Here is an 18702-nt window from a genome sequence, read left to right on the forward strand (position 1 = left end):
CATACCCACACTACCTAAACAAACTATTCTTTGCCCAAATGTATAAGCTTTCACAGCCTGCAATTCCCATAGGTGTTCTCAGAGATTTAAAAGGACAAGTTTATTTCGCTTTCTGTTATTAAATGACACATCCATTACACACATTGTGACCTGTTGACAACTCACTTGTCGTGTGGGAAACACCCAGATTTTTGGTTTGTTTTGTAATTTTGCTCCTTATGGGTTTTCTTCCCAGCTGGTTTCACTAGTTTGTATTTATGTTCTGCCAGTCCTTAAAAACAAAGAGCTAAAAAGTTGCAAGACAGAGAAATAGAAATCAGAAATGTCTGCTGCTCTATAGTGCCATATTTTTATCCTCAGTTTTATCATTCAGATTAACAAAACCAGGCTTGATAAACCAGGCTTCACAAGCTAGTCAGGTGGACATTTCATTTTTTTCACTATGTACAAATGGGCATATGTCAAATACTTCCTTCACCAAAAAATAAACATCACAAGAACTTGCTCCATTTCAGTGATAATGGAATACGCTGCTCACTACTTATGAGCATGCTTGTTTTATACAGGTCTATATGCTCTGATTTTCCAAGGCTGATTATTGGGTGCAGAAATACATTTTTGATAGCTGACTTACTCTAAAGAGATCCAACTGAAGAGGTCAAAAGCACCATCCAGATTAAAGCTGATATACCAAAATGGATTACCCAGTCCAATGTCTTTATCCTCCTGCCTATCCATTCTTCAAAGACTGCACATTCAACCCTGTTTGGGAGTCCAGGCAATTCTTAAATGATCACTTAAATAATATTCAGCAGTGAGAGTTCCCTGTTCTTCACTATAAAACAGATGTTCAGCACAGCTGAAATTCTGTTCATCTTTTAAGAAAAATGTGCAACTGGTAATATAAATAAAAGATAAAACCCCCCTAACGCCTTCATAATTGTACATGTCCTGTGGGATTTAACTTATCTAATCCATTAAAAGTAAGCAATTATGATTTATTTTTTATAACGTATGGTAAGATTTATTTCAATTATTTGTAAACATATCAGTCAGTAACCTCAATCACTATAAGAAGCACCTGCTATGCCACGTGTTCGATTCCAATCCATTGTTGATTCACCTGTTTTCTGTGAAAAGCTGTCATGAAATTTTACTTGCAGAACTGTCATACCATTTTCACTACACTGTACGGTTGTATGTTATCCACAATAGGTGATTCATAGGTATTCTAAAAGGGAGGATCCTTTTTTAAATTTAAGAGTAGGGTTTAAAAGGGAACAATGTGAAATAGGCTTATATGGGCTCATTTTGTGAGTGTTATAATTGAACTATCACAAGCAAGCTGGTTATATGGTGCAATTTAAACTAGTTTGAACACAGACAAAGAGATCTGCTTTCTTGCCTCTTGCATATTCAAATTGGTATGTTCTTGTTAACATATAAATGTGTTCATACTAAAATATTTACACATTTTTACTTTTGAGCAAGACTTTCTAAAAGTTTTATATTTCCATCAAGATTCCTTGTGAAGAAAGCATGCAAGATATTTTTATGTAATAAAAAAGTTTTACTAATACTACATAATAAGGACACTTTGAAGAGCAGAGAATACACACAAATTCTTCTAAATCTGAAAGTAAATTCAATGGGAAGAAATGTGGCCCAGAGTAATGCAAAACTTCTAATGACTCTTCTGAGGAAGCAGTTTCATTTCAAATTTGCAGTTTCTGTGGAAGATGCTTATATGGCAGGCTATGTGTTACACAGTTCCCTTGGCCACAGACTACTGAGACTGAGCGAAATTTGCCATGAATTCTCAGTTTCCCTTGTAGAAATGGGGAAATTTGAGGAAAGGCAAAATTGGGAGACAAACAAGCTCTCAAAAATCATGTTATTTATTTTATGGTAATATATTTCCCATAAGCTCCTACCATGGCAGCTTATTGGAATAACTTTTTGTGACTACACTGGAAGGTAATGTCAAATTTCCATGGGTGGTGTAAATTCGGAAACCCACCCAGATAAAACAGGTGTTAAGAGTCCTTCTGGGAGATGTTTCGTGCATTCTGCTGACTTGCTGTTGCATGTGGCCTAGATTAAGGCACATTCCATATTTCTGTCAAAATTAGGACTTGTTAGGGGGTTAAGTAGAATACACTGACATGCAGACACATTCAGCTTAACTCTTTTGTAGCAAACTCCATATTATTTGCAATAGAATAATTTAAGGAGCATTTAATAAAAAAATCTATCAGTGAACCATGTAGCTTCATTCCAGAAAACTATTCCAAACTAAGCATTGACTTTGCAATAAGAGACCATACATGCAAATTAAAAACTGATTTACTGGAGGCATTTGGGGAGAATTTTACCTTAGAGAATAATAACTACTGGTATGTAGAAAGCCTCCCAGGCAAAAATTTTTAGGAAATGATGCTGGAGTTATTTAATTACTAGTTATTTTTTGAGGAAAAAATGACAATCTTACTTAAAACTGAAATACCTTCCACTTCCTTTTCCAACAGATATTAAGGAACACGCACATCAAATTCTTCCAACATGCAGTCCAAACACGAAATATGACCAGTAAATCCAGAAATGTGAAAACAAATTAACTTCTCAAGTACTTGGAGAATTCAACAGACATATGTACTGACCTGCTGATAAAAGACTGTATGAGGTCACTACTGAGGTCAAAGCATGAACTGGGGTGTGTATTGTTTTTAAGAAAATGGTACAGTGGGAATAGGATCACTTCTGGCATGAATTAGTCAGCCCTGTCAGGAGCACAAAAGTGGCAATTGGTAATGCACATTTTTCACCTAGCTCCTCACTTGGTGCTTGGAAACCTTAGAGTGAATGCAAGAAAATTTATGTAATGGCAAATACAGAAAACTCTTTGTTTCTGTCTGCACACATCAGGAATTTAATGAATTTTTTTTTATTCCAAATAAAGAACAATCCTAATCATAATTTTCAGATGGCCAAACAGATCATTATAAACATCTGCTGGTCATTTTCATATAAAACAAAAAAATGCTTTATCCACAAACACAAAAAACCCTCCACCACATAAGAGAAGAACGCAAAATTTTACTCTTATCATCTATATAATGGTGTGAACTTGCTCCTCCACTTTTTTACTCACTCTTCTTTCTGTTTCTTGTCTTATCTGCATTTGCTCTCCCCATTTTTATGCAGTAGTCTCTGCAGTAGACATTGTAAAGCACAAAATACAATTATAGCAATTTCTGAAGTGCTTTTGCACTGCTATAATAGAAATTGTGAGAAGAAAATTTTGGATTTTTTGCTGGAATATAGTACTGGGTTTGAACTCTGAAAACCATGGATGTATTTCAATATGTTGCACAAATTTCATAGAAAACTAAATATGGCTGCACAGCAGAAACAGTCAAAAGAAAAGACTGGACAAAATATCCTTCCAGAGTCTACAAATAACTTGCTACTTCAGGACTCTCATCTCTATAGGCCTGAGGCCACCACCACCATGAAAGAGCCTTATACATGCACTAAGAACACAAAATTGAAGATAAATACTACCCTGGGAGGACCTTTTTTTAAGGCAATGATAAAAAGAACTCTGTTTAAACACTGTGTTTCTTAAAGCAATGCTCTACTCTAGTGAGCCTTTTTACAAACTTTTTTTTAAATTATGCAACACTTCTGAGTCAGCAAGGTACCAGTGTCTAAATATTTATGGAGCTTGGCAACTTCTGAAAACTGGAGAGCAATGTGAAAAAGCACGCTTCTTTAAAACAGAGGAAGTTCTCTCCATTAGGTCAAAAGAGAGTCTACAACAGAGTCTTCATTTATTAGATTTAATTAAACCTCTGAAAGAATTCCAGTTCTCTCTTTCACCAGTACTTAATGCATAGCAACTTCATTCAGCTCACTCAAAAAAGGAGCTTTTAGAATAAATAAGGGCAGTACAACCAGTGATGAAATGAACCCTTTAAAAAATAAGTAAACAAGTAAACTATGAGGCATTTCACTTAATCTCTTGAACTTTGCAACTAGAATCCTTCCAGATGTACTGCGTGCTTGCTGAACCCTCCCTCTTGACTACACCAGAAGTCATAATGCTACAGCTTGTGCAGGAGAGACACTAAGTTTGCTCCTATCCATCTGGCCTTTTGATTTTATAAACATTCTAAGGTTTTTTTAAATTAGATATATTTTTCATATTACCCTGGGAATAGTTATAGAATTTATAGAACATACAGTGTTTATAGAACATTGAGCTCATCAAAAGAAAAGTGATAAAAAGTACTTGTTATTAGCAACCTCTACAAGCACAGCCCAGAGTTTTCCCTAGGACTAAGGTTATGGCTTGGTCCTCCTGCTGGAACTTAAAGTCCTTGGGAATACATGCATGAGAGAACATAAGTCACTGGTTTTCCTCTATGTTTAGTTTTCATATTACTTACTCAAATTGATCTAAGCCCTAAAGAAAAATACAAGAAAACCTGATGGTGAATTGACATCATAAGTTATCAAAACCATTCAGATTAAATCAGATGTCTTTAAAATCCACAGGGATAATACAAAAGGTTCATATTCAGGCTTCCACTATTTCTCATGCACCTGAGTATTGCATTTCAAACTATGCTTAGCATAATATACACAGGAATATGAGGTCATGTTGTATATATTTTCATTCCATGCTTCTAAATAGCTTTCATGCTTGCCAATCTCTGCCCTTTTCTCATAACTGTGGTAAGAATTTTCCCCATTTTTATAAGATCTTGTGTCTAGATACTTGGTCAGGGACAATAAGAGCACCTGGAACCACAGAAGGCAGTGGGATATCTGCTTGGAAGCTCAACAGGGTCTTTTTCTTTCCTTGACTTCTCAGCCAAATGCTATAAGAGAAGTATCAGAAGTGCTCAAGTTATAAAATGAAGCCTTGACAAGCACTTAGGGTTTGTTGTCACTTCACTTCCGATTGTAGCCAATGAAGTGTAAAGTGTAGGAGGAAATAATTTTTTAATAGTTATCCAAGTGTTTTAAAGTTCCAAAATACTGCCAGTTTTGCTTGAAAAAAATAAGCATTTTAGAGGTGGCACATATCTTCAAATACATTAATTCATACAATGCAGCAATCTAAATCTTTCAAAACTGTTTATGCCAAGAAATCTAAATAGAAGCTTTATATATACAAGAACTGTGAAAACACCCTTGCACATATGTTTACCCTGCAGTATTACTGCTGATCTGCCCATGAAGTAAGTAAGAGCTCTTACCAAAAGAAAAACAACAAACACCTAATTTAAAGTTGTTATTGGGAGGAATTACTGAGAAAAATCTGTGTGACAGGAAAAACAGCTGACAAGGCTGGGATGCTGGCTAGTTAGTTATGTGCACAGTTAGAATACAGAAGATTATAATAACCTAACTACATGAACTACTATTTATGAAAAATAAAAAAAAATAATATTAACTATTACATGCAAATAGGTCTCAGTTCTTAAGTGTGGAAACCAAGGGACAAAGAAAATTCTTGTGGTTTATTTTTTCCCCTAGAGGAAAAAGCCATTTGTACATTCCCACTGTAATTCAAAGAAATGCTGAAGAACCAAGAGGTATGAATAATCCAAACAAGGTTCTAATTAGCTACCAATACAAGCCTAAACAAAATATAATCTAATGGTTATAGAATTAAAGACTGCCAAAAGCTACAAGCTAAAATGCAAATATATTTCTCTTTCAGGAAGACTGTTCACATTCACCTTTCAGAACTTTATGGTTTGGTATTGGTCCAGATGCCACCTGAAGGAGATGCTAGGAACTGCATAGGTAAAGAAATTCTTTAAATTGATATAAACTATCAAAAAGGCAAAATGGATTTTTGATCAGTTTGTGAGATTGAATACAACCTTGTCCCAACAACAAAAAAAAGTATCTTGGACAGACACTGAAAATGAGCCCTGCCCAGACTAATACATATCCAGACACTGGGCCAACTTAAAATAAGTTCAACTCTAAATAAGTATACCTCTGATTTATGTCATGTGGTCATCTGTTGATCATATGGTCAGCAGACTCCTCAGACTAGGAGTGTTTTAAATAATTCCTGCACATCTGATAGCTGCCAAATAGATTACTATATTTATATTTATACTGTTTATTTCTGCCGAAACAAAAATGGGTGTAGTGTATTCTAACTATTTATGTATTAAGTTTCAGGTCATAGTGGACTTAAACAGACAAGTTACATAAAAAAAATAAAATAAGAAGATTGTGCTAATATTTTAATTAACTTGATCAAAAGCCTTTACATGAAAAGAGATTAGTTAATGCTGTTGAAATAAGCAGTCTTTGTGATAACTTGCTTGTTCTACAGTTATTTTAAGCCAATTTACCCATCCGTACCTTAATAGCATTGCCTCTAATAGGGTCACCATCTGTAATTATGTTTATACTTAGAGTTAACATCAGTCCTGTTCAAAGTCTGTCAAAATCTTTACCAACACAGAATTTCAGGTGCCTCATGCTGTCTGGTCCCCCTTCAGAGTGGTCAGATGCATGGGTTCTTGACAGCAGAAGGCTGGCAGAGCAGTTATTTCAATGAATGAAAAAGCCATGACTACTCTCCATCTGGTCCCAAGGCTGTGGACATGATTGTGAAGGACACGAGACATTTTCTGACAAATACAGCATGTTTCATTTTGACGTTTCATGGAATATATGGTGGCTACAACAGCAGTGCATAAATATATACTGGAAGAGCAGACAAAGAAGTACCTTCTAACTCCCTAACACAGTAACTTTAGATACTGGGGTAAGAGGAGGGGAATGTAGGAAAAAAATGCCAGGGTCAGTTGTTCTTTTTAAGTGACCCCAGCATTGTCAGTCTCAGAGAGGGAATAGTGACCTGATGGACCACTGCAGCAGGCTAGTCATGTGTGCCAGCAATAGCAGATTGGGGAGAGGCTGTAAGTGGAAGGGATTTGCAGCAGGGTTCAAAGAGGAATTTGTTCTTGGGATATGATTAAGGGGAAATAAAAGCACAAGGTTAGGAGGGTTAGTGTGCATAAAAGTCAAGGAACTCCAAAATGGTGAGTATGTAAAAGACTCTGTAAAATCAAGCAGATTTGGCACTCTTTCCATGAAACAGGCTTACACTAAGCTGCAGCAGATGTAGGCAGCTTCTGTTCCAGCAAAGATCAAGGGCAGAGTGAGAAAATACATCTGGACAGATCACACTAGTTTCAATATGCACCTACTTTCATTCTTTCTCTTCATTTTCTAGCATTGTAATTGTATTATATTCTGGAAGTAATGCAATAGTGCTGAAAAAAACTCAAAACTTTTTGAAGAAACAAATTTTTGATATTTTACTTTCTAACAGGAGAGCAGGGAGAGGTTGTCAAGACTTTCTAATGTGTCATAATTTTAAATGTAGTGAGACAGGATAGTTTTTGTTGCCACATTAGTCTATAATTAACAACTAGCTTGCTAAGACATTCTGTTACTTTATTAGCCTCATGTCTTGCAGTCTCTTTGCTGTAAGACCAAACTTTTAAATACCAGGTATGTACAATGGCTAAAAGATGATTGAGTGACCAGTACTGTCAACTAACCATAATGCACCACACAGTACCTCCAAAAGCTTAAGCATTGGTTGGATAGTGTTTATTTTAATTTTAAACATATGTAGGTGGTTAAAATTACAGGAAGGGTGTATTCTTTCTTCCCTTCTGCAGCTAAACTCACAATGCAATCCCTGTTGCACCCTAACATTGCTAGTTCATGTAATTACAATGGAAGCCACAACTTGTTGCTTTCTGGCACCCTCTGCTGCTCCACACATTACACCACAGACAGCAGTTTATGGATTGTCTCACAGTTCCTGTATCTCCATTAAAACATCTTTCCAGTAGTTACATTTCCCAGCCCAAGCAAGTAAAAGCTAATGGTACTCATACTTGGTGTGCGCCCTAATTTATTGTTTGCAGATGTTAATGCTTAATTCTCAAAATCTGTCTAGTAGTTCTTTTCTAAACTTTATCTGGACTCATCATAAGGAACAGAGATATTAGTTCTGGCAAATCTGTAGAAGAGTGGCCATCTCCTGCTCTCAGAGATGTCCAAATAATACAATAATTCCAAGAATTTGAAAGCTCCCACAAAATTCGATTCACAAATGAGAAGCAGAGTGGCTTAAATACCTTTGGAAGTAGATAAAATCATTGAGAGTTCAACCAGAACTGTGCAAAGTACTTTACAGAGATGTATGGCCACGTGTGTGAGTCACTCACTAAAACACGCACTCCCATTGTTCCTCAAGAGACTTGCATATTACTGAAGCTTCAGAATTCTCCATTGTCAAGAGAAGCAGGATGAGGAAGAAGGATGAGTGAATGGCCTGGGTACTTCACCTCAATGTTAAGAAATGTTCTTTTGTGAAAAGTCTACCTCTCTGAGGAAACTCAGAGCTCCACAAACAGTACAATATGTATGTTATTCTCTAAATAACATTATGTATGTTATTCTCTAAATAACATACAGCACTCAAAATTATGAAAGTCTAAGCAGAAGTGAGAGTGGTTAGAAAAATAGAAGTCCTCAACTATAACTATAAGAGAACTGGCATTTTGCCACAGTTCCAAAATAATCAGACATTTTGAAAAAACCTAGAAAGCTGACAAAATCTCAACATTACCAGAAAGCCTTGTTTGGTTATAATGTAAAATAAAACCCCTTCAGATACATTGTTTATTTTCTTGTTCAGCTTAAATATGCATTTTTGCTGTTCAGCTAAATATCATGCACTTTCTTCTCTATTTTTAAATCCAGTAAACATTCTAGACATTCCTGGTATTTATAACATACTCTCCCTATAGATGATAAAAATATACCATCATGAAGCAGACATATTTACTGTAATCTGTTGCTGCTATCTGGGAAAAATCTGGTAATGTCTTATAACCACAGGTGCTTTCTGGAATGTATGTCATAGTCAATTTGTGTGTATATATTTTAACTACATGTTTATATTAAGACTTTTCATGTATTGCTATTAATGGAGGTTTCTAGGCCACTTATTCCTCACCTCTTTGTCTAAGTATATGCATTGCTAATATTTGTTCTATTCCAAGACTCCAGGGAATGTTCACTGGATATTTTTGATGGGGGGTGGAAAAACCCACCACAAAAAAACCAACTAAAAATCGAAGAGCGTGGAAAGCTAATTACAGATGGGTGAAATGGAGATGTTGTAAACTGCATCTCTTCAAGCAATAAATACTTCAAAGTATACATCACTCATTAGTTTTCAATGCATACTGCAGCATTTAATCTCTGCATGTCCTCCCAATAGAGTTTAAGTCAAGTTTCTGATCAATTTACGTTCCTGACAAACACAGCTGAGGGATGGGGAGAGAAGATAGATGGGTGAGGTGGTCATATCTCAGGGGCATGAGTGGCATATTCCAGATGGAGATTGAAGGGAGATGGGTTTCAAAGAACTGCAGAGGGCAGAGGGAGAAGGAAGGCAGGGTTTGAGGGGAAACGTTGACTTTAAGGAACAAAAAGATCTTTTATTGTTTAGTAGTCTTGATCTACAGGAGCAAAGTGGGCAAAACCCTAATTCCAGTCCTAACCAAGCAAACCCAACTATAACCTAATGACTCAGTAGATTTCCTGGAGACTGTATAAGTATTCATCACAATATATGTACTTTTCATTACATGATTACTTCATTAACATCTAGATGAGTTATTCTCATATGATTCTACACAGTAATAACACAAGGGATTTGTAAGTGTAAACAAAGAGGTTAATAACAGTGCATGATTTATACTTCATGAATAATGTACTTCTAGCCCAGTAAAACAACATTCAGGATGTGCTCCTGCAGCATTTTCTTTTATGGCTTCAGAGAGTCAAATGTGAGTGACTCAGGGGAATATGAACCTCAGTGATACCAGTGAGTAACTCTGAGCTATTCTGTGAAGACAGATTGTTATAAGTCTTGTGGTCCTTTTAATATTCTCAAATGTAATGCTCTAAATGTAAAGAGAACTGCTTGTTTCAGTGCAGAATAAAGAGGTCTCACAAAGAATCAAGCTAGAATCAAACCATATTAAAAAAAGAGATGATTTTGTTGCCTTTTCTTCCCCTTCCTTTCTAAGACAGTAACATTCTTAGGCAGGATGAATGAAGTGTTCCATTCTTTACTCTCTACTAATCCAACACTTGCAGCAGTTCTTCCATCCTTTCCTCAGCTTTCCTACTTTCTCAGAGTAAAAATATTCTTGGTCTACCACAAAAAGGCAACTGTTACTCTGTTCAGCTGTCATACCATCTATATTTTCCTCTTAAATTTCTTGAGTTCCTGGAAATTTTAGGGTTTGTTTACAAAAGCACTTAGAATTCCTTCTCTTGCAGTTTACGTGAAACCAGTTTGCCTCTCTCTCAAATTGTCTGTGTTAATAACATTAAAATCTCTTATCAGCAAAACTTGAAACAAGAATTCAAACATTTACATCCTCGAGATTCAACCATCGTTAACACCCTTAACCTTGCCCTTACAGAAATTGTTCTCTTTACTTTCTTTAGTCTCTCCATTCATACAGTCACAAGTATTCCCAAAATGTATTCTTATATAGACCCTCATTATTCCCTTTAGCTTTTTTCTTTTGAGGTTCCACATATCTCTAGTCTTGATACACTGATTTTCATTTTTACTCTACTCATTAGGTCAAGTTAATTTTCTCTGCAAACAAAAAAATAAACTTAAATGTCTACACTAATGAAGATATTACTTCCTGTAACTGTCCTTCAATTTGCATTATCTATTTGCATATTTTCATTGTAGATATATCTACATGCAGTGCTTTTTGCCTGAGAATTTTTAAATTTCTGTGGCACAGAGGATTGCATAAAAAAAGGCATGAGCCCCCTACAAGGCATACACAAGTTTATAAAATGGCTTTGTTGATGTCTAAAACAAAGAAGGAAGCTTCTAAAATTTTGTCCTGCACTTATCATTCATGATTCAAGAGTTGAAAAATGGGAAACTTCAATGATAGTTGGCTTCAGCATTCACTTAATGCCAGATAAATTACAAATGCTCTGAAGCTGTCTTGTATACTGTACACTGAACAGTGGCTTGCAAGTGTCTGGATGTGTCAAACATGTTCAAGAAAGTCTTCCCTCAAACAGCTGAGGCCAGTCACTGGGGAAGGATGTGGGGATGGGATTACTTCTTGAAAAGATCACGCCCTGAACCTACCTAGGAAATGAGAGGACTTGTGCAAGAAAGCATCTTCAGAAGGCTAGTTAGGACATGCTCCTGGCTATGACAGTATTGGGCCCTGGGGTTCTGGGAATCCCAGAAAGGTTAAAAGTTTAATGTAAATCACCTACCTAGTGAAGAAACTCACAAAGCACAGCTAGTTAAGGAAAAATATATACTTGAAAGTCCCATCAGAAAATGGGAAATCTGAATATGTATCAGGTTGAGGTGTCATTTCCCTCACAGAAAAACATCTGCTTACATCCTTTCATAGTGGAGCTATATATCAACCTGGAGCTGCCAATGCTGCAAGGCAGGAGAGAACAGATTGTGAAAGGAAGTGTTTGTTACCAGTGTGGTTGCAATGTGTATTTAACCCACAGTTCCCCCAAAAAAATTTTGCACAAGACTTAATTCTGCCAAACCATGAGAGTTGGATTCAGAAATGTGTACTTAACAGGTAAATGAATGCTTGTGAGGCAAGACACCAAAGAGCATATAAGCTGTGCACTACCACGACTTAATTTTCCCAGGGAATGGGCATCGTGCTGCTTCTGCCACCTCTTAAAGAGTCCAAGGACAAAATGTAATTGATGGGAGCTTGGTAGCTTTTGGGGACAGGCTCATCTACACTGAGGGTAAAATGTCCTCAGGAAATTCCCAGCTGGACAAAAGCCTGGTTTGAGGCTGCACAAAAAAGTGGACAATATGCTCTGAATTTTTAAAAAAGAGGGTGGTACAAATGTCAAAATAGGTCATATAGGTGTCACTGCAGGAAGAAACTGGTCCACACCTTGAAGGAGTTGGGGTTAGTTTTCAAAACTCAGATTGAATTCTCCATTTGCCAAGGGACCGTATTTCTTCACCCAGACAAATTTCTGAATATATTTCAATCTGTCACACTTGTATGGAAGGCTCACCTGAAGCTGCTCCAAAGCACCTGCAGCTGCTCCAAAGGAGAAAAAGTATCTTTTGAATCCATACAGCCAATCTCAGCAATAACTGCACCAGCAAAGCCAGGAGATTCTTAGGAGTTCAAAACTGTGCCGGCAGGAAGAGCTCACATGTGAGCCCACTTGCCAGTGAGCATAGGGATGACATTTTCAGGTTTCCTATTCCTCAAAGAGCTACGCACAACCATACCACACACATTTTCACATGGAATCCATGAACCTTAGTGGAACCCTAAATGCTTACTTTATACACAATTATCCTGTTTTTCACAATTTTTAGATACAGAATATCATGCTGATGGTATCCATCAACATCCATCCTTGGATATTGAAATTGCTGAACACAGATGGGTACTACTCCACAGTGTCTGCCCAGCATATCCATGTCAGAGACAGTCTGAAGGACACATGGCACATTTCGTAGTTGTAGTTTCCACCCATTTATTCTGTTGACATACTGACTCCCTGTTAAGAAGACATCTGCAGGCACCCCATCCTCTAGCGAAAAACACAAGCATATAAGCAGAGATGGAGCCATCATGGGCTCCTGGGGGACAACAGGAACACTACAGAACACATCTAGCACAATAAATTACAAAGCGATGTCTACCACTATGTATATAATAACTATGTTTGTCTTTAGGCCTCACATACTTCTTTAACTTTCTCACAGAAAAAGCTCCCTGGTTAAGCAGAGACTGATTCACCTACTCCACCTTCTTGTTAATGTACACAACTTTTCTTCAGTCTCATACAATAAAGTAACATTTTTGGCATTCTTCTGTCATTTTTACAAAACATTTTAAATGTATTATCATCTTTTTAAAGGCATTACTAATGAAATCAAGTACTATGTTGTAGAAATTATCTTATTAGTTCTAAACATAGTCACAACAATTCCCACTTCTATCACATACACTGCTGTTCACCCAAAATTGGTGCTAGCTCTGATAACTAAAGCTTTTTACTGAAGATTTTTATCAATTTGGCAATGTTCTACAGTTTCAACACCTTTTCTCCACTTCCTGATTTCCAGGATGAGCAAAACCGGCATTTTTAGGGAACTCAAATTTCTCTGTGGGACTGCAGCACATCCGTATTCTAAATCATAAAAATTACCTTTGATGCATATGTTTGGTTGTATAAACAGGTAGAAAAGTGTGCCAAAGATCAGAGTGACAAAATAAAAAACAATCTTCATGAAGTGCATGCAACAACACTAGGAGACTCAATAAGAAAGGTCTCTCTGGTGCTGTAAGAAAAACCCTGCTACCAACAAAAATTAAGGATACTTTAGTATACCTAGATGGGTATTGGCAGAGACAATGTGGGAAGTAGCAAGAGCTAATTTTAAGAAAAAAATACCTATTAAGGCAGCATTAATCTCTGAAGGAAAAATCAACGTGAATTGCAATAAACTAAAAATTTTTGTCAACTTTGAACTTATTTTATGATTTATGCTGTTGACAGCACTGTAAATGAGGAAAGAATAGAAACATAAGTTTTGTAAAAGTCACTAGGGTAGGGCAAATGCCACCATTAAAGGACTTTCAGTCCAACACCTTTTGATTCTATTGCTTTTTTCTTTAACCCCCCCAGGATGGATTGAATTGGTATGTTTTGTGTGCTTACTGTATGTTTGATGTTCTGAATCTCCAGAAACACTGAGATTTTCCATTATATTTATCATTTGTTCAGGAGGAGAAAAAGAAGGAAAAAGTCCTGAATGTTTTCTCTTTTTGAACAATTAAAAAAAAGCTTTGTAACACATTTTCTACCCAGAAAGCAATCTCACTTGTTCTAATGATGGTGGGACTTAAAACAGAAATTAAGGAAACAAATGGATTATAAAGAAGCAGAAAAGAATTAGCTATAGATTTTATCAAAAGATAAGCCCTTTAAATCCCATTATTTTCTAAATAAAGATGATATGAAATGTCCTTAATTGATAGACTTATGGAATAATTTACACAAGAAGATAGAAATTCGTGTGGCATTATTTTCCATTGAAGGCATTCAAAAAGATGATGAAAAAATAAAAGTTCTATATTGCTCCTTGAAAACATAACTGTAAGAAAAAAAAAATAGGCAAGACTCTACATAACACTCCAGCCAGACAACATATGTTGTAATGCACAGAGGTTTAAATCCTTATTATATTTATGAAAACAATTCATAAGAAATGCTAAAATCTTTTCACCACGGTAGGCTGACCCAGCAAACAAGCAAACCTCACCAATTCTCTAACGAATTTCCTTAATTTAAAGCTCCTGAGATATGAATATGAAATAATTTATCCCTCAGCGCATCTCAGCTTCTCAGGTTCTGTGTGCAATATCAAATGGATGAATGTAACAAATCCTGGTAAAGCTAACTATGCAGAAACTGTGTCCTGCTGGGCTTCACAGGTTTTTAGTTTTTATGCGCTTGGACTTATGGAGTCAATTCAGCTTGTCTGCAAGTACTTTATATATCAATGCCAAAATGAGCACAGAGATCATTGCAATAGAACTAACTGAAGGAAAACTAAACCCCAAGCATTTTATATACATTTAAAATAAACATTTAAATATGTTTACAATTTAAGGTAACAGCTGAATTGAGATTCCTCAAAGATCACTTGAAAGATGATGCTATTGGCAAGAGGAAAACCAAATTATGAATGAAACAAAACTTGGGAATATTGGTAGTGATTAATTATGAGCTGGTATCAATATCATCCACAGAGAGTATCAAGATTTACCAACAGCAGACAATCCATGTAAGTGCTCCCTAACTTTTTTAAAACTAACAAAATATCTTAGACCTCCTGAAAATGGGTATCAAAGGCTTCCTGGAAAAGGGTATCAAATGGTAGATGAATAGAGAAAACATTTCCCCTTAATTGCAAGTTATGAGAGCAAGGATTATGAAAACATATGTGCAAGAGGGTAGTGGGATTCTTGAGGTTTATTAACAAAAAAATTTAAAATTAAAGTGGTGAATGAATGGCTACCAAATGTTATTGGAGTATTTTGACTGTTGCTAGTTTGATGGCTGTTGTTCTAGCAAATTCTGACAGGACAGATTGCTACATACTGGTGTGTTTGTCAAACACATAGCATACAAACTAGCTTTGGCTACTGTTATATTTTGTTTTCCCTGAATATCACAATCAACTTTAGAGTCCACTGTTACAAGGAAAAGAGAATTGCCCTACCATTAACTGAGTGGGCTAGCAAAATTGAGCACTGCCAAGGAAAATTACCTGAAAATATGGTAAAATTGTGCCTGTGGCTAGGTTATACCAGTGCAGGCCTGAAGGAAACAAATGGAGAGCAGGCTCAAAAACTGGGGTCTCTGAGAGAAAAACTGACAAGTTTGAATGAATTTAACTTCAGTACATTTTAAATTTCTTAACTCAGTTTAGAAATCAGCAGTATGACAAAAGTCAGGAAAATAATTTGAACAGTGTAGAGATAAAACAATTCAGTAAAGAGATTGTGTCTAAGGATGCATAAATACGTATATTACTGTGAAGTTAAAGTGGCTAAATGTGACACTTTAGTCACTGTGCAAACACTGATGTATGACTATGCACAGCAGTTTGCAAAGCACCTGGTTTGACACCCAGAGCACCTGGGACATATTCTTTGGCCTGGCTGAGCTAAAGTGCTGGGCTTATGGGAGGAGAAAGATGGACACAAGGAGAGCCACAGGTACTGCTGCAGCGTGGGCAGGCACTGACCACGTTTACCCCATAGCTGCAAGGAGCTAGAAATGAAATCCAGAACCTCTTTGCCACATATTAATGCAACAAGAAACATACACCAATGTTGCTTTGTAAACATTGCTGGAGTGAATAGTTCTCTCTGCAGCTCATCTTTCTCTCATGGAAATGAAGCTCGATAGACAACGGAGCAGTGGGTCCCTAAGCAGTTCTAGATGGCCACTAACCATATATATAATCTTGGAAAATCACTCCACTTTCCTGTGCTTTTGTGTCTCTTTGTTTGTCTTGTCTGTCTGGAATGGCAAGTTTTAACATGATTAAAGTAGAGAGGGATTATCTCTTGATCTGTGTGTGTAATAGTAGAGTTCCACACTGGAGCTCCCAAAGTTCTCAGCCAGAGCCACTAGGTGCTGCTGTAATATGAGCAATTAAAATAATAGCTATTATTAAGGAAAGAGTGTATATTCTTTCTATGGACTGTTTCAAAAAGTCTGGAAGTCAGATAAAAAACTTATTCTAAACTGGCACATTTTTTGAACAGTAAGAACCAAAAGATCCCACTATTCACTTCACTCAAAAATTTTCCCCTTACCTTTTGATGCTTTGCAGAAAAAAACTTCAAACACTTTCCACCTTTAAAAAATTCACGGAACAAATGCACTTTTTTTCCTATTTCATTTCCATTTTTAAACTCGGTTTCAGCAGTTTGCTATTATGCAAGTTCAACCAAGTCACTATACTGCAAAATCATTGCCAGTTACACAATTATGCACCTTATGTATATACTATTTGAATGTGAACAGAAAGGCAAAGACCTCAGCATGGGAGAACATGACTTGCATTGCAAATGATTCAATAAATGCATGGTGATTTTACTCAGGCTCAGATTTTGTGTCTGTCACTTTCACAGTATTCTAAGAAGGTTTCATCTTATTAAATGCAGTTGACTGGCCATAAACACAGTAAAAGACTAATAAGACTCCATATGAATCACAGTCACTAAATGCCTCTTGTCTGAGGGTATTAAAAAGTCTTTAGGCAGCTGCCAGCTATAGCTCAGAGAGCTATATGACTAAAGTGCTATTTCTGAAAGTCTTGGAGTTCATCTAACTGGACTTCACAGTGGACAATCCAAAAGGCTATTTATATTTAAAAAAAATTTGGCAAGTGTTATTTATCAAACCAGTTTTCCAGACACAAAGACTCCACTTAATAATTTATTCTTGGATTTATTGCCCTTAAAAATGAAGCTAAATGAAATTATTTGGATTCTCAGAAGAACAGGTCTGATAAGGCAATTCTGGATTAATTAGAAGTGATGAAGTTTTGCTGCCAGGTTCTCTCAAGAGCCAAAGCACAGAAACAACGTTAAAAACATGAAGCATGTGTGGAAAATAAGTCTCAGGAACCTGTATGAGAATGAGGACTTTATAGTAAAAATGGGACAGAATATTCATATTTTATATAAATCCTTAATAAAAAGCATTTTAGGAAGGTGGAGTGGTGCCAACACAAACTAAAAATATATTTTATTCTTACCATTTGAGATTGGCTCCGTGGACAGCCATTGATATCTTCAACCTTTTCATTTGCTAAACAAAAACAGTGAGGGGAAAAGCAAAAATAAACAATGAGATAAAACTTTCCTTTCCAACCCCTGGTCAAAAATTGAAAAAAAGAAAAGAATAAAGCTCAAACCCAAAAACTTAAAAATCAAAACAGAAAAAAAAAGGAAACACCAAACCCTGAAGAAAAGCAGAAAAGGCACAGCAATAAAATGCAGAGGGTTTTGTTGACAGAGAGCTCCCTTCTAAGTAAAGCTGAGTTGTACAGTAACAACACTCTTGTTAGCAGCAGTTGCTTCCATATGCCAAATCATGCAAAGGGGGAAGTGCGAAGGAGGTCGCTGCTAATTCTTCAGCCCCTGCAAAATAACTGCTGACATGAAATCTTCCACAATTGTCTTTGCAGGGTCAGGATACAGTTTCAAGGCATCCCAGAAAGTATGAGCCACTCCAACTAACACATGGGAGACATATGGTTTAATGGAGCATTCATTTCTGACAATTCTAAGTGTGTAAGATACAGTTCTGGCCATTTAAAGTATGGTTAAACAGCAACTTCCAAACATGCTCACATAAACATATTTTTTAATTAAGACAAGGATGAACCACACAAATATCGGAGACATATGGACCCAGTCAAATTGTATTATTCCGGGTTCATCTTATTGTTAAATACATTCAGCTTGAATTATATATTCCCCCATGCAAGGAGTCAGCTCACAGTGCTTCCCTCAGCCCTGGTCTTACCGATGATCTGGATGATTTCTGCTAGCAGAACTCCATCTGCAATGTCCTGTTGCAAATCCTTGATCAACCGCTTGTGGCCAGATTTTGCTAGGTAGTGGTTAGCCCAGTCAGTGTAAATCTGCAGAGCAGAGAGGGAGGGCGAGGGGAAGAAGGGGAAGAGAGGAAAAAAGACAATAAAAAGTCTTAAAACAAATGTTGGCTTACATAGCAGAGCTATTCTGGAATACATTCCCATTTAAGAAGTCAGAACCAAGGGAAACAATTTTAATGTGTTTTTTGACTTTTTTTTTCCCCCTAACGGTCATGCCCCTCCCCCTACCATCCTCTGTTTTATTTTAGCTTCAAATGATTCAGTCTGTTTCATGAGGGTTCAAACTTGCTGTGACCAAGCAAAATTCCCCTTATGACTGTAAAGGAAACTCCTGTCGTAAATCAGTCACATCCACCAACATTCCACCT

At 36.5% G+C, this 18702-nt stretch overlaps 1 protein-coding gene across 8 annotated transcripts in view; it reads right to left on the reverse strand.

The window, feature by feature from the left end:
- NAV3 (neuron navigator 3) overlaps window positions 1-18702 on the reverse strand; it is a 517660-nt gene that overhangs the window by 163664 nt on the left and 335294 nt on the right. For all 8 annotated transcript variants that reach the window (XM_033057346.2, XM_033057344.2, XM_033057342.1 and 5 more), the window contains 2 exons: window positions 18244-18361; window positions 17471-17523 (listed from right to left, as the gene is read on the reverse strand). In XM_033057346.2, coding sequence (XP_032913237.1) covers window positions 17471-17523; window positions 18244-18361 — 171 coding nt within the window. The remainder of the gene's footprint in view (window positions 1-17470; window positions 17524-18243; window positions 18362-18702) is intronic.

This window comes from Catharus ustulatus, chromosome 4 (genome assembly GCF_009819885.2).
Source record: "Catharus ustulatus isolate bCatUst1 chromosome 4, bCatUst1.pri.v2, whole genome shotgun sequence".
Classification (NCBI taxonomy): Eukaryota; Metazoa; Chordata; class Aves; order Passeriformes; family Turdidae; genus Catharus; species Catharus ustulatus.